General features: G+C 37.6%; 1 protein-coding gene across 3 annotated transcripts; it reads left to right on the top strand.

Annotated features, from left to right (window-relative positions):
* The first annotated feature begins 2,705 nt into the window (after nt 1–2,705).
* Nucleotides 2,706–9,823, top strand: LOC148042001 (uncharacterized). 3 transcript variants are annotated; one of them, XM_087684760.1, is made up of 2 exons: nt 2,706–4,366; nt 5,810–9,823. In XM_087684760.1, the coding sequence occupies exon 1, from the start codon at nt 2,821–2,823 to the stop codon at nt 4,339–4,341; it is 1,521 nt and encodes a 506-aa protein (XP_087540886.1). In that variant the 5' UTR covers nt 2,706–2,820; the 3' UTR covers nt 4,342–4,366; nt 5,810–9,823. The 3 variants fall into 3 exon arrangements, with proteins under 3 accessions (XP_087540886.1, XP_087540880.1, XP_087540894.1); XM_087684754.1 differs by having other exon boundaries at nt 4,966–9,822; XM_087684768.1 differs by having other exon boundaries at nt 9,245–9,808.
* Nucleotides 9,824–15,824: the final 6,001 nt, after the last annotated feature.

The raw sequence follows: 15,824 nt of genomic DNA, 5'->3' as shown, positions 1-15,824 counted from the left end.
GAGAAGACTTACACGACATGAAGCAAAAGACTAATTGGGCACAATCTCCCCCCATGCCTTGTGTGAGCGCTCCACAAAGCATGTATTTGATATATTATTCATCTCCAAGCTCAAAAAATAGCCCAATTTACAATTAGCACACTTTAGCTTTTGTGTTTGTTTTTGTCCCACTAGAGAATTAAAACTATTGGGCGCCCAAAGAGTCGGGCGGTACCCAAATACAATGTCCAATACAAATATTTAAATCGCGCACCCATGCACATACAAAATAATAAATAAATGCACATACAAAATAATAAATAAATGTCAAGTGCTTTAATAAATAAGCACGTCAAAATAAATGTTGGTGCCATGCCTAAGATGTGCATCCATAAAAAATGATAATTTCTTCTAAATAACTTGAATACACACGCTATCGCCTAGTGCTTCCCAATGCCACCACTGTCTGCTCTACACATCAACTGAAGCATTCACAATTGTTAGAAAATAATAAAATTAAATTGACAAAAGTGAATACCTAGCAGTCTTCAACTACAAAATAAATAAATTGGTTAGAACTCAATCCTAACCTTAATTTATTACGATTGCGCACTCTAAACTCATAAACGTCTATTAATTTAAATATGTATTTTGCCGAATCACCCACTATGAAATCACCCACTTGCACATTAAATTAACAAGACGCCCGAAAAGGACATGCGTCCCCATCGACTTTTCGCACAAGGAATCCACCTTGTGTATGAGCCCCAACAATAAATTTTACAGAATCCACCACAAAACCTCATGGAATCCATCGTGGAATATGCCTCATGGCATCATTACTAAAGGTATGCAATTGGAGTTCCACTCAAAAACGGGCTCTAACAGGAGGAGAAGGTAAGGAGTGTCTATTGTATGCATTTTGGGAGGAAGAGAGAGGAGCTATGGTGCTGTCCTAAACATGAAAGAATGGGGTATCCATGACCAGCAAGGTTTCTTCTTGTTTCATCTCCATTCACAGGGCTTTCTTGATGCCCAAAAGCTTGAATCTTGCCCCCGGGCTCTAGTGAACCATTTGGGGCAATAAAAAAAGTGATTTTTCTTGGTCTATGGGTTGTTTTGGAGTGTTCAAAACTATCATAAATAGGGCAACCCACAGTCCACTCAATTTGGAAGAGCTTGCAAGTAATCTAAGTGCATGTATGTATTAGATACTGTCCCTAAACAACAAGGCAACCTTGGGCATTCATTAGAGAAGCTTATGATTGGATTTGTATGCATTTTGGAGCCTTTATTGAGGGCTGGAATACATGTTTATTGACAGGACTGAAGTACTTCTTTAGCTTTGACATGGATTTGACAGAAGTATTTGATATATGTCTTAATTGTAAAGGCTTCTACCACTACTAGATTGAAGCTATATGTAATTTTGAGGTGAATACCTATAGCAGTCAATGGATGGCAACAATATGGATCATGGATTATGATATGTATTTGTATATGAGCTAGACTATTGTCTTAGTGTGTCTCGGGCTTCAATTCTCCCTTGTTTGGATGTATTCGGTTATGACCTATGATTATGAGTCGATGTCTTCCATGTATGACAAGATGCTGAAATAATTTGACTGGATTCACCTCTATCAATTCTCTTCTACATCTGTTATTTCTTTAATCCCCTTTTCTTTTGCCTACTCCTCCCCCCGAATCTCACTTCACCCGACTGTCTCTTACCCCCGGTAGACTTTCGACCCCAAACGCTTTGACATCGTGGGTCAAGAATGTGATCTATCTAGATGAGTACGAAGGAGCTATCATGTCTGAAGAAGAGAGTTGCTTTGTATTTATGGTACTTGAGGTAATGCAATACCTAGGAGTTCTCCTCTTGGAGTTGCTGACATTAGATTCATCTTTGAGTGAATTGTGTTGTGGACACACCCTTATGCTGTGTTCCACTTGATTATGCCTAAGAAATGTGATGTTTCTACCCAACCTTGGGCTATATTGAGGTCACATTTTTTGCTTTATATGCGCATTGACCCTTTGAGTTGTTAATTAGTCTATAGTGTGGTGTGTTCTCTTGGGATTAGATGAGTTATTTGCAATTGGTTACGTCTTGGGCTTGTGCTATAGAGGTTGTTCCTTTTATGAGTTACACCATCATTGGAGACTACTAGATCAAGGAATTATGTATACATAATTTCCAAATGTATAAATAAAATTTTTGATTTGATGAATTTATGCAAATTGATTAAATAACCCCTCCAAATTGGTAAAAGTTGAAGGGGTTTATATTTGCTATCGAAAATATATTTCACGATTTGAAACCAAATTTATGCACTTTGATTAAAAAACCCCTCCAAGTTGGGAAAAGCTAAAGCGGTTTGTATTTGTTACCGAAAATGTATTTCACAAACATGAAAATGTCTCCCTTGAGGCTTCAACGTGAAGTGTGGGCGGGCGAGAGGTGCTTCTCCTTGGGCGGGTGCCATGAAAGATCTTTGCTAATGATGGATAAAAGGTTTCCTCATCAGCATCATCGTCATCATCAATGTCAAAAGGGGTTTTCTCATCATTGATCAATATCGGCAATTCAGTTGTATGGTAATGGTAATGGTAAGCAACATCAATTCGATTCAATTATATGGTAATGGTAATGATAATGCTAAATGCAGAAAGCTAACATAAAGTTGCCGTGCCTAGGCTTTATTAGAGTCTTTTGTGTTTTCTTCTTTTTCTTCCTCATTCTTTCGTCTTCTCAGTTGTGCTCTCGTGTGCTGGACCAGGCCCCCTCCCTCTCTCTCTACACCCCCTGTGTCTGCGCGCGTGAGAGAGAGCGCAGCCATGAACAGCATGGACCTGAAGAAGAGGAAGCTCGAGGTTGAAGAGAACGGGGGGGCCCCTCAGGTCCCTCCGCCTTCCCTCATATCCCCCTCGCAGGCGCCTCCCATCGCCCCCTCCCTCGTCCCGCCCTCCGCTGCCGAGCCAGCACTCCAAGAAGACGGGGCTGCTGCAGGCCTCCGAAGTAACGGTGCTGGCGTCCCTGCCTACCTCACCCCCAACGACGTCCGTCGTATGGTCGAGCCCCTCTCCAAAGAGCAGCTCCTCGAAATCCTCATCGAGGCCACCCTCCGCCACTACGACATCCTTGAAGAGGTGCGCAAGCATGCTGACAAGGACCTCACCAGCCGCAAGATCTTTGTCCGTGGCCTCGGCTGGGACACCACCACTGAAACCCTAAAGTCAGTCTTTGCGCAGTATGGCGAGCTTGAGGAAGCCATTGTCATTGTCGACAAGATCACGGGTAAGAACCGTGGATATGGATTTGTGACTTTTAAGCACATGGATGGTGCCATCAATGCCTTGAAAGAGCCCAGTAAGAGAATAGATGGTCGAATTGCTGTCTGTCAGTTGGCATCCTTGGGGCCTTCCTCCTCCCAGAACCCTCAAGATATAGCTTCAAGGAAAATCTATGTGGGGAATGTGCCTTTAGAGTGGCCTGTGGATCATCTACTCAACATCTTTGATCAGTACGGGGAGATTGAGGAAGGGCCCCTTGGCTTGGACAAGCAGTCTGGTCGGTCTCGAGGGTTTGCCCTCTTCATTTACAAGACTGCAGAGGCAGCCAAGCTTGCTCTTGAGGAGCCTGTGAAGATGATAGATGGGCATCAGCTCTTCTGTAAGCTTGCTGTCGAAGGGCTGAAGCAGAGAATGGCAGGAGCACCTCAAGGTCAGCAGCCTGACATGCAAGGGGTCCCCACTGGTGCCAGCGGTCAGGCTCCTTCCAGCATGCAGTATGGTGGAATGCAATATGGTGCAACTCCACAAGGAATGATGGGTATGGGTGCTCCATATAGTCAGAATGCAAGTCCTTCCGTGAATACTGGCCTAAGTCCAGTAGCAAACAATGCTATGAACCCTAATATTACCGGACCAAACTATATGCAGCCCGTGTCAAACCCTTCTAACTTGAACCCTTCTGTGCCTTCGGGTTTTGGTGCCTCTCATGGACCTGCTATGAGCTCAGGTCCACTTACTTTACCATCATATGCTACTCATGGTGGGTCAGGTTCATATGGTCAGCAAATGGCACCATATGGTGGACAGCCTGGTGGCTACTCTGGGGTAGGAACTCCAGCTGGTATGTATAATCTTGGACCTGGACCAACTGCCACTCAAAGTTCAGTTCCACAAGGACAGGCTCAGTACTCACTGTCGTCTTACCAAAGTCAACAGCAGCCGTTGCAATCTTATCAGACCCAGCAACAAATGCTACCTTCATACCAAAATCCACAACAGGGCACTGTCTCATCAACACAGCACTCGTCTGGAGCTGTACCATCTATGCCATACTATGGGATGTAATCAAGTGTAAGACTTTGCTGTACTGGTAAGGGCTCATTCCACATTCTTCTATCAATTCTAACTTTGCTTCCTCTTATTCTTGCACTTTCTTGGTTTTGATATGATCTTGGGTTCTTTGTTTTCTTTATGTTTGAGCTTGGGATGCCTTTTGAGTCATAGTGTGAAACTCCTGAATTTCTGGTGCTTTTCAGAGATGCTTGTAGTACTATCTTCTTAGTATAAGTGGACTTTGTTTGTCTTTTTTAAATACTGATTCTTGATGTAAAATGGTTGTCCGTGATATATCTTTGACTCTCTTTCCCATTATGGAATTTCACTTGTTTGATCTCTAACCCTGTATCAATTTGGGCAGAAATTATGTTTTGTTACAATTTCTTTGTTTGTTTATTCCCTTTTGAGATTCTGATTCTGTCATGTATACTGAAATTCTTTCACTCGTTTATGTGATGAGGTTGTAAGAAGACACTATCCTGATCTCATGCAATTGTATTTCGTATTATTGTCAAAGTGGCTAACTGGGGAACTAGTGCTTGATTAACTATGTAAAGGGGTGCTATTTTGTTTCTTCTATGTCTTGGTTTTTTCAAATCTCAGTGCTGTTGATCTGACTGTCATGTATTCCAGGATAGAATTGGATTTCAATGTTGAAGGTGTTTTTGTTGAGAATGCTCTGGATCATCATGCAAACAAGATGGAGATTTTTGTTTGTTTGGAAATGGCTGAATTGCCCTCCGATGGAAGAAGTGGATTACAGTTGCACTGTTTATGCTTCTCTTAGTCATTCGTGTCTACCTTGTATCCAGAATGCCTAAAGTCTCCTCAAGGGGATTCTTGTTTTATTGCTTATTTTCAGTTATGCTACATGTGAGGGTTTTCAAAAGCCTGGCTTTGAAAGTTAGGATATTGACATTTTTCTAGTAAGGCTGCTGACATGCTCTTGAAACTGGATTATTCATGTTTAAGTCCTTACTGCTTGGTAATGGCACGGAGCAAAGGAATTCAGACTCTAATTTGCAGACATGCTTTGAAATGTTGTTTATTGAGATGGTTTGTGATAGGATAAGTGATGTAAATGCTCTTGCCAGGTGTTGGGTTCCTTTGGTTCTTTTTTTCTGTTTGGGGTCCACCTGTGCCCTTAACAGCTTGTTATTTATCATTTTATCTGTTATTAGTTCTAATGGCTTGATGAACTTGCCTTACTCTGATGCTAGAGTAAATATTTATCTCCTTCTTTGAGTTTCTTTCTTAATGCACTGGTGCTTCTTAGTATCATTGAATTTCTATTTCTGTGTAGTGGGAGAATTTAGCAATTAAGGTGTGCATTTGTGACCAGGGTGTGATGATGAGCAATTACCAGCATCATGATACTGACTTGAATTTAATGAATGTCATGTTTATATTTCTGCTATAGCTGCATTCCATTACATTCTTTAGTGTAAAAAGTGATGACTTGACCATTACCTTGCAGTCGCTGATGTCCTTGAAGGAGAGAAGCCAGTTTCTAGTCCTTTCCCCTTTTAAGACCCCAGAAGGCTTATGCTTTGAAATTGTATTAATAGTAGAAAATTTTGGTGGATGCAAAGAGTTCCCTGTACAAACCTCCAACATCATTTTAACAAAAAGAGAAGTAAATACAGGGTGCATTTATCTTCCATGATTATGATATGGGAACAGTAAGGATCTACACTAGCTGCTCCTTTTATGGAAATGCATTCCCTACGTTTATGAGCATTGACTTGGGGCTGTTTTAAGTTCTCAATGAAAGTCTATGTTTCTGTTCTTAGTGGGATCCTTTCTAGTTGTATTTTACTGTGGAGGATTTCAGAACAGTAAACCTAAATTGGTCCATGTAGATGGTTAGAAGAGTTAATCTCACCCATAAATAAAAAGAACATAGAAGCTTTTACCATTGGGGGTTAAAATATTCTGAATCAATAACTCAAAAGATCAGTTTTTATGGCTCAGTTCCTCTTGATTTTGGTGAACTCTAATCAGATGTTTACTTTCTATTTGATACCACCGCGCTTGGCTTGCAGTAATTCTTGTACTCTGTTCCACATCTCCAATTGAACTCTGGCTGGGTGGTAAATATGGCTCCACTGATAAGCTTTTTCTTGGTGGATCAAGTATTTTTTCTAGGATTCAAAACTATGTTTGTATTACACACTCACAAAAGATGATTTAGTTCTCAATTAAGGGAGTATGCCGGTGGAGCTACATGCAGACATAGTTTCCATATTATCACACCTAGGTACAGGCCTTGCCCGAAGTATGTGCGAGCAGCTACTGCTCGAAAAATAGGTCTGAGCAGCCCAAAAATTGGCTTGGGTGTATTCTTTGTATAGTATCTTTGTGTTCTCTCAATGTGTTACATGATAACTATTGTGCGCTTTGTCTCTTGCCCATACCTTCAACCAACAGTATGATAGGGACTGCTTCTCACCTGAAGTTATTAACTTCAATTCTATTCTGATAGAGAGAGCACAGTAGCTGGTAAGATTATACTGACTGAGGAAGGTGCCCCTGGAAGTAGGGATAAAGAAAGAAACTTGTGGTGCCTGTCACATAGCAGGTTCCTCAGTGTCACTTTCTCAGACATGCAAGATAGAAATGTCCTAAGCTTTCACAAGGAGAAAGAGGGCCTTGCCAATTTGTGTTAATAGCTGTAGCTCATGCTTTTGGACTGTTTTTCTATGAATTCATGGTTGTAGGGTCTGGGTTATAAGGGTCTTCATACCTCATAACTGTCTCTATATCTTACACCAAAGTACCCAATATGGTGAAGAGGTATTGTTAACCGTGTATACATCCAGACAAACCTTACAGCAAGTTAGGGGACTGGCAGTGAAATGGTTTGGGTATCAGTACTACAGTAATTGTGGTGGGTTTATATGTTGGACTTGGGAGCCCCTCTACTTTTAATGGTTGATCATTACGTATCTTTCTCAAAAGATAGAGCCTGGAAATTCTAATAGAGCTGTCTATTCGCAAAGGACTCTGAAATTATATACTAGGGGCATAATTTTCATTCTAAGAGATGGAGAACTGTGTACTTTGTCAATTGCTGTAGATAGGCTGGATCATTTAAAGCTCTAATTTACTAGATTTGTAAATTTTAACATAGCCTACTTCTCTCGATGTCTATAATCTTGTTTAGTACGTGTCTTCACACCTCTTGTATGGTGCAGTTTTGTGAAGTTTTATTTGGGCATATTTTTGATTTGTTATTGTGCTGGTTGCTGAATAGTATCATGTGACATGGGTGTTTGCAAATAATCTCTCTTTTTTCATGTTGTCTAGTGCTCTTGTTTTTGAGAGTTGTGTGTTGCAGTGAATCCTGGAAGTGATGATTTTAATATCCATTGCTCTTCTTATTTCGAGGGCATGCTATGGTTGTATATAAGGATGTGTTTGCTGTCTCTTCTCTTTATGATATAATAGGGCCGATTTGAAAGCTACTGTGATTCTAAAATTTACTGCATAAATATCCCATGAATGTATCTAGGCTCTGGTTGAATGTTTTTGTAATTCAAGATAGTATGGACTTTTGGCATTAGCTTGTGGATGTGGATACAATTGAGATTTGTCATTATTGTTGTAGAACATGTTTTTGTGTTTGTCTTTGGAATTTGCTCAGTTGGAATCCTGTTCCATGGTGTTCTTCCTATATTGGGCATGGTAAGGACAATCTGAAAAAAGAGAGCAAAGAAACGAACTCTGCTTCTTGGGTTTTACAAAAGGAGATGAGTAGATGCTGACTCATGATGTTGTTCAAGACCATCTCAGTGACTGAACATTATATCACTGCTATAAAACTTGTTCCATTGTGACTAAATTTGTAGCTGAGTCAGATTGAAATGCATGTTGTTTCATGTGAGTACTTGTTGCTAGTTGTCTGTTGGCTGAATGTTGTCACTGCAGTTGAAGATCATCTGTGAGTTGCTAGTGCGAGCTTCACTTTGGCTCTGAGATAGCCCTTTCGTTGATTTTGTCATCAAGAGTGGAATTTACTGGTGTCAAGCTTCCAGGTTTTGGAATTTACTGGTATCTAGCTTCCAGGTTTTGGCAATTCTGAAGCTGTCAACTGTTTGGTTGTTAGTTTTCTTGGTTGATGTGCTCTTTCAAAGTAAACCTTAGGGCTATGACCTAATGTAAGGGCCTCAAATTTGGGTTCAATGGTCAATGATGAATATATTGCATGTTGGCACATGTTCAAAGTCCATTTGTTTGTGCTGGGATGCAACAATTTATCATCATTGGAGTTTCCATGACAGTCTCTGCGACTGTCAAGAGTGTTGACATAGCATTGGATTTTCATGCTGCATTGAGATTCTGCATCTTAGCCCGTAAGTATTATCATGTGGAGGATTCTTTAAAAATGATGTGCTCTTCAAAAGTAAGCATTTATACCCCAGCCTAAGGTGATGGTCTTGTTTCAGATGTGAAGTTTATATACATGCAAGAGTTATCTGAAGTTTCAGTTGTTCCATCTTAGGAGTAGCATGCATGCAAGTAAATATAAGTGGGCTGTCTTTACTATTATGAACTTTTGTGGCCAGTTACTAGGAAGGTATGTGCTACATATAGCCTACTACTTCTGAGAAAGAAGTTTGCTGAGCTTTATGTCTCCATTATTACTAGTTTGATTGGCCTTTAAGAGAGGAAAGATTGTTCTCATATTGTTTGGGCGAGTACAATATTTTAGTGTTGGTTTTTTGTCCTAGATTAGAATTGTAAGTACTATTTACACAGGTAGTTAAAGATCACTTCTTTTTATCTTTTTATTGATTTTTAAATTAGAAAATATTGTTTTGGCCGTTTTTAATGGAAAATCAATAACATCAATAATGAACTTTCCTAACGTTGAGCTTTTTTGGTGATTTCTAATTTTGAGCTCTGAAAGAGTCGGTAAAAACACATGCACTAAAAAGAGATGACATTGATGCTGGCTTGGAGCTCTTCGACGTTCTATCAAGAGCAATGCTCTTCGATGTTCCAGCGGGTGTAATGCCATTCACCAGATCAACATTGATAGTAACTCTTGAATGTTGTATTCATCCATTATTGATAGAGCAAGCAGCATGTGGATGGTAGGTTGACTTAGCTTTATCTTTCAATGGAACACATCTGAATGTGTTGCGCTTCATCAATCTATATTGCTATTAACCAGGTTAGGCATTGATGGAAGTGTAGAGGTTTACTATTGATACCAATAGAATGCTACCTTGTTGACAAAAAGCGTTCAGAGGAGATTTTCAATGCTAGCTACTATTACTTGAATGTAGCCAGGTTAGGGATTGATGGAAGTTTAGAGGTTTACTATGGATATTGATATCAATAGAATGCTACCTCATGGAGTAGTTTTCCTATTGTTTCAAAGTGATGTACAATTCAATTGTTTTGCACTATGATTTAAGCTTTTTCTCATGATACCATCACATGACAATTGCTATATTGACAATGAAGAAATTGATTTATAAATAGACATCAACTTTTAAAAGAGTTTTTTGAATTCTACCTTGTGGATTAGCTTTGTAGTGTTTCAATATCAGCTAGTTTTAAGTCAAAGTGTTGTACATTTGTGGTTCATCTACTGCGCATTGCAAGGGATGCTCGCTCACAATGCTATTAAACATAGTGCTTGTTTTGTTTGACAATTGAGGGAGTGAGAATAACCATTGTTGTTGAGTATTAAAGGAGCCTTTGGATGTAGACTACATGATGCCATCGTGCATGTAACTATCAATCATAGATTGCCTCATGGTGGCAAACTGGCGTGCAATCCTATACTAGATGAAATCATTGTAGCCCATGCTTTGATGTGGTGGAAAAATCTGCACGCATGAGTCAATGTGTTGGATATTGACGATTCGCTCATGGTTTGTTGTAAGCGCTTGTAGTTAGATGGTTACATACAATTGTGGTGTAGTTGAGCAAGGATGGTAATAATACTAGGAAATAAGAGCAGCTTGAACTTTATCAATTGGAGAGAGGTGAAAGCTCCATATAAAATATGAAGTGATGTGAGTAGCCTATGCTTCAATGTGGTGGAAAAATATGCATGTAGGAGTCTAACTTGTTGGATGTTGATGACTTGCTTTTAAGCTTTGTTGCAATTGTTATTAGTTTGAAGGTTACAATTGTGGTGTAGTCGAGCAAGAATGGCAATAACACCATGAAATAAGAGTAGCTTCAACCAAATCATTTGGAGGCAGATGAAAGCTCCTTACAAAATATCAAGGTGATGTGTTTTAGTAAGGGGTGAAGGTAGAAAGATAGGATGTTGGGCTACTTAGTGATTGAAGAAGAGGATGTTTTGTAGGCTTGAAGTTCGATTGCCATCAAATCATGACAATGCATCATCTTTTGAGTGTTACAATATATCCAAATAATGGGAGATGGCATTAGTTTGAAGGGTGAAGAGTAGGCTCGTCAATATCCTCATAAAAGGTAGTCCATACTTTCCTTTAATTGAGGTGTGTTAGGGATTATCCATGCCATCATATAAGAAATTTAATCATGAGAGGTGAGCAACTATTGAAGGCACATTTCTTGTTGGCCTAAATTGAAAGACCCACATTGTTGAAATTGGGCACCTTATATTTGAGAATTTGTGATCAATGAAAGCATCCATTTGAAGGCTTGGTAGAAGGTTGTAAAAGCAATAGTAAATTCTTAGTCACATGGGCTATTGTATACCACAGGACTCGGCAATAGTTAGAGATTTTGCCACCATCATTGCTAGGGAAGTGACACTTACGAAGGCTAAATTATGTTGATTTAGTTATATGTTAGTTTATATTCGTACATATGCGAGGATTAGAGCACATTTTTGGTAGGATTTGATTTTTGATTTGTCTAAGTTCAACTCTTGGATCATCAGGGTATTTTTAGGATAATAGCTCAAAACATCAAACTCTTAACTTGTTATTGTGTATGCCTATTGTCATATAGGTCATGCCAATAAGAGCTTAATCTTATGTTTGAGCTCTTCTTGGAAGCTTTCATCTTTGCCTAAACTCATGTTACTACTCATATGTGACAATACCATGCATATTAGATCTTGATCTTTGCACTTCTTAGTTTTGTTTTCTTGAAGTTGAGAACAAATTTGCATCCAGGGTTGATAAAAAAAGATAGTAGGGTATCTTTAACAAGCTTTATTTTTGAATGGAGACCAATGTATAGAAGTGATATATTGACAACTTAAAACATTATCTTGGTAAGTTTGCTAAAGCAAAGTACAATACAATACAATCTTGAATGGGGGAAGGGTGTGGTCCCCATAATTATTAGTTGATATTCTTGTGTGACAAACATTATTATATCTCAAGTGTATTCTTAGTTGATATTTGATAGATGGTTCATTCTTCATTTGAAATTGCAATCTCTAAAAGTACAAACTACTTTTACATACATGTGAAGATGAATTATTATATCTCCTTAATAAAAAATATTAATCCTAAAATGCACTCAAGTGAGTGACATGGAAGGCTTCAATTTTTTGTATATCAAGTTTACTAGGATAAGGGAAAATGTTTGCTTCATTATCATCCTTAGTTGCATGTGTTAACTTACTTCATATTTGAGGCTAGGTGTATTTTAGTCCTCCAATGAGAGGAGCATTCTTAGTGGCTCTCTTTTGTCTACATTACTAGTGGGCATTCCAATCAAGTCATGATTTAGTATTGTATAATTGGCTAGTTAGCCCAAAGCTTGTGTCTTTGATGCTAGAAAGTACTAGCTTTGTTGCTTGATGTTGAACATTATGCCTATTGATTTTGGTAAGACATTTGATCTTTGGTGCGAGGTTTGGGTTGAATGCGTTATATTTAAACATGTATACAACAAAAAGTTAAGTGGTAGGTTTTTGTGAAAGATATCAAGGCTTTATGTACAAATAGAAGCGTCACACACTTATTGATGATTTGGCCTATGATTGAAAGTGATAGCCTAGACCATTTGATGTGATCTTATAGTAGTTAGGGCTTTGTAAGCATTTTGCTTTTTCATGTCCACCTTTGTTTGATATCCTTGATACACAACATAAGACTTGATATGAGGTGTTCCAAATTTATCTTATAGTATGTGTTGATCAACATAAAGCCATATCCCAAGTAACATATTTGTAGTATGTTTGTTCAATGACAACCATTTCCATGAATTGGAAGGTGAGTTCCTGGGAAGTGTGAAATTGTGAATGCTACTTTTGATGGTATTCATGTGCTCGTGTCCATTTTGTCATTTAGTTGAACCTTTTGGTTGTCCCTCATAGTAAGCATATCCAAAGTTAGGTGGTGATAATTGTGCAAGGTCTCTAAAAGTTCACGTCGTCACTCTAGCTTATATATGTCTTGTTTGCTCATATTGTGACAATTAGGTATATATGGTTAGAGTAGAACATGTAGTGAATATTAGATTATGTGGAAAGAGCTTGTGATAGCAATTAAAGGCCTTGTTTGCTCATATTGTGACAATTAGGTATATATGGTTAGAGTAGAACATGTAGTGAATATTAGATTATGTGGAAAGAGCTTGTGACAACAATTACAGGCACTAATTAGCAAGGGCTAGGGAAATTGAGAAAGTTGGGTTAGATGAGTTGCTATGCTTGATGGATGTAGAAGTTGGGATAATAATGCTTTGACTGATTGGTAACCCACCTTATCAATCCAGTGGATCATTTGGTGGGATGAGTTGGCCAACCTTAGAAGGCTAAAGTCATACTAATGTTATGTTGGGGAATGTTATCACCTGTGAGCTTGTGTTAAAAGGCAATGACAATAGTATCATAGCTTGTAGTTGGCATTTGTTTGTATTAGTCATCATCAATTATCTTCATCTTCATTTGGCATCTTTGGCATATCTCTTTCCCAAGTTGTGCATTGTATCTTTTTATGACAACTCACTGTGTGAGATGCTACTCATTTAGCTTATATGTTTTAAATAAAAATGACATGCACACCCAATTATCTTGGCTTGTTGATGGGGCTGTTTTTAGAAAGTTTTAAAAGATGAGTTCTATCTGTTTTCATGAGAAGTGATTATTTAACTATCAATTTCTATCTTAGTCATGTCCATCTTTATAGCTTGGTTTAGCTTGACATGATTGGGTCACATGGTAGTCATCGCCACACATCGATGCAAGTTGCTCTCTAGTCTAGCCCTTTGCCTTGAAGATTTTACTTGGTTTTGCTTTGAGTTGTAATGGTGTAGGTATTTGTGATCCACATTTTAGTTCTCTTGAAATGTTTGATTACTTTAATATGTTATATTATCTTCAACCTTTCAAAAGTTGGGGTTGCTTGATTCCTTACTTAATGAAAATTTCATTTATGTAGATAAGTATTGTCTCTCCATAAATCAATGAACTTAAGTGCTTAGTTAGTGCTCCATGCTACCCAGTCAAACCTTTTTTTCCCCATATTAGCCTTGGTTTGGTCTCTAGTTGAGAGAGAGAGAGAGAGAGAGAGAGAGAGAGAGAGAGAGAGAGAGAGAGAGAGAGAGAGAGAGAGAGAGAGAGAGAGAGAGAGAGAGAGAGAGAGAGAGAGAGAGAGAGAGAGAGAGAGAGAGAGAGAGAGAGAGAGAGAGAGAGAGAGAGAGAGAGAGAGAGAGAGAGAGAGAGAGAATTATATTAATGTCTTGTTAGATGCCTTAAAGGTGTGTAAGAATAAAGATATAAATCTAGGTCTTAAGTATAACCCAATTTGGGATGCGATTAGTACAAAAAGAAACCCACCTCAAGTTGCCATTGGCACACAAATAAAACCAATGGTGAAAGTTGTTAAAGTTACTAAATACAATATTTTCCAAAACTAATTTAGTGCTTATGTTCTCTATAATGGTCTTTCCATGTGGATAAATTGACCATTACACCTCCTTTTTAGTTGCAATTATGTTAGTGATTCAACTTCGACATGTTTTGAGCTATGCTGGTGTAAGTTCATTTATGATCTATACTTTGGTTTCCTTGAAAAATTGGATTAAATTGTGGCATGATTTTCTATTAACCAATCCATCCAATTATCACATCTCTTTTACCCATGTGTCAAGTACATAAAAATCTTTCTTATGTATTTCATTGTTTAATATGAAGGATAGGTTTTGTATCATACCCTTTGTAAAATGTTTTTTCCCATTAGCCAATTCCATAGGTCATTCTATTATTTTATCAAATGTTAGGTTTTGATTTAAAAGAAGTTTTAGGGATACAAAGCAATACATACTTTTGGAATAAAAAAGAAAGTTTACATTTTGTTGTGATGCATCATTTGATTTTATTTAAAAGCAAGATTTCCTAATTATAATCTATAATATGCCTTTTTACAACTTAGAATCCATGAGCTAAAGTTGAGTTGTAAAGAGAGATTTCAAGTGCATAAATTCCTATTCAATATTATCATAGGATGCAACCGATTGAACAAGATTGGTTTGATTCATTCTTATGCTTTAAGCTACTTGCTATCTCATTGCATTAAAGTTGCAAGAAATAATACTTATTAATTAGGTGTAGAGATACTACAGTGTTTAATTGTATATATACTTAATATTTTGGTAGTAGCTTTCACATTTTTATAGTATCTTAATGTTTACAAATTGTTAGGCTATGAAAATGGAGAGTTTGACATTAAGTTGATGCATTTCAATTGAGAAGGTCACATAATAGTCTAGATATTGGTACATTTCCATGCCTCAAAATCAACATGAAGTTTCTTATACTGAACTAAATATATAATCAACAAAGTCATTGTTAACTTCTCAATTACTTTCAATAATGTAAATATATATGGAGCTACTTTGCAACTGATTCAAAATTTAAAGAAGCTAATTAGACCTTGGATATGTCCAAGCATGTCAAATAAGTTCAATAGACAACCACTTAATGAGCATATAAAGCTTATTGTGACTAATACTAATAACTTGCTCCATGTATATTAAAATGATAAATTGTGATGGAAAACTTGGTTCCATGACTTATTTTTTACCACGATCTATTTGAGAATTGTAAACATGTTATCTTAAATGAACTTCCATATGCTAATAACAAAGTTGATAAGATAGCATCAAATATCAACATTTGCTTTGCAAAGCTCTAATGCATTCAAACATATGGAAACTATTTCATAAGCTATTTAGAATTTTAAAGTAGCTAATTAGACCTTAGATCTATCCAAGCATGTTAGACATGTTGATTCTGAAACATCCATTTCTTAATGGGCAAATGTAGCATAAAGCCTAATACTACTTATGCTAATTAGTTGCTCCATGTATCTTAATGTGATTAATGATGATGGTGGACTAATATTGAAGGCCAATGGAGTAGTGTCAATATTAAAACTTGATTTGCAAAGCCATACTACATTTAAATATATGGAACCTAATGGTGGTTGTACAACACACATTGGTCAATTTAAGATAATTTGACAAAGAAGCTAAATTACAACATGTTATAAATAATGTACTTGTGGTGGTTACATCATGAG

The sequence above is a fragment of the Lygodium microphyllum genome, chromosome 1 (genome assembly GCF_053477565.2).
Source record: "Lygodium microphyllum isolate KBCC chromosome 1, Lygodium_microphyllum_v1.1.10, whole genome shotgun sequence".
Lineage (NCBI taxonomy): Eukaryota > Viridiplantae > Streptophyta > Polypodiopsida > Schizaeales > Lygodiaceae > Lygodium > Lygodium microphyllum.
Note: the sequence above shows the minus strand (reverse complement) of the source record. Positions and strands in the feature narration are given on the sequence as shown.

Excerpts from the sequence above, each read along its gene's own strand:
- LOC148042001 (XM_087684760.1), top strand. The coding sequence starts at position 2,821 with ATGAACAGCATGGACCTGAAGAAGAGGAAGCTCGAGGTTGAAGAGAAC.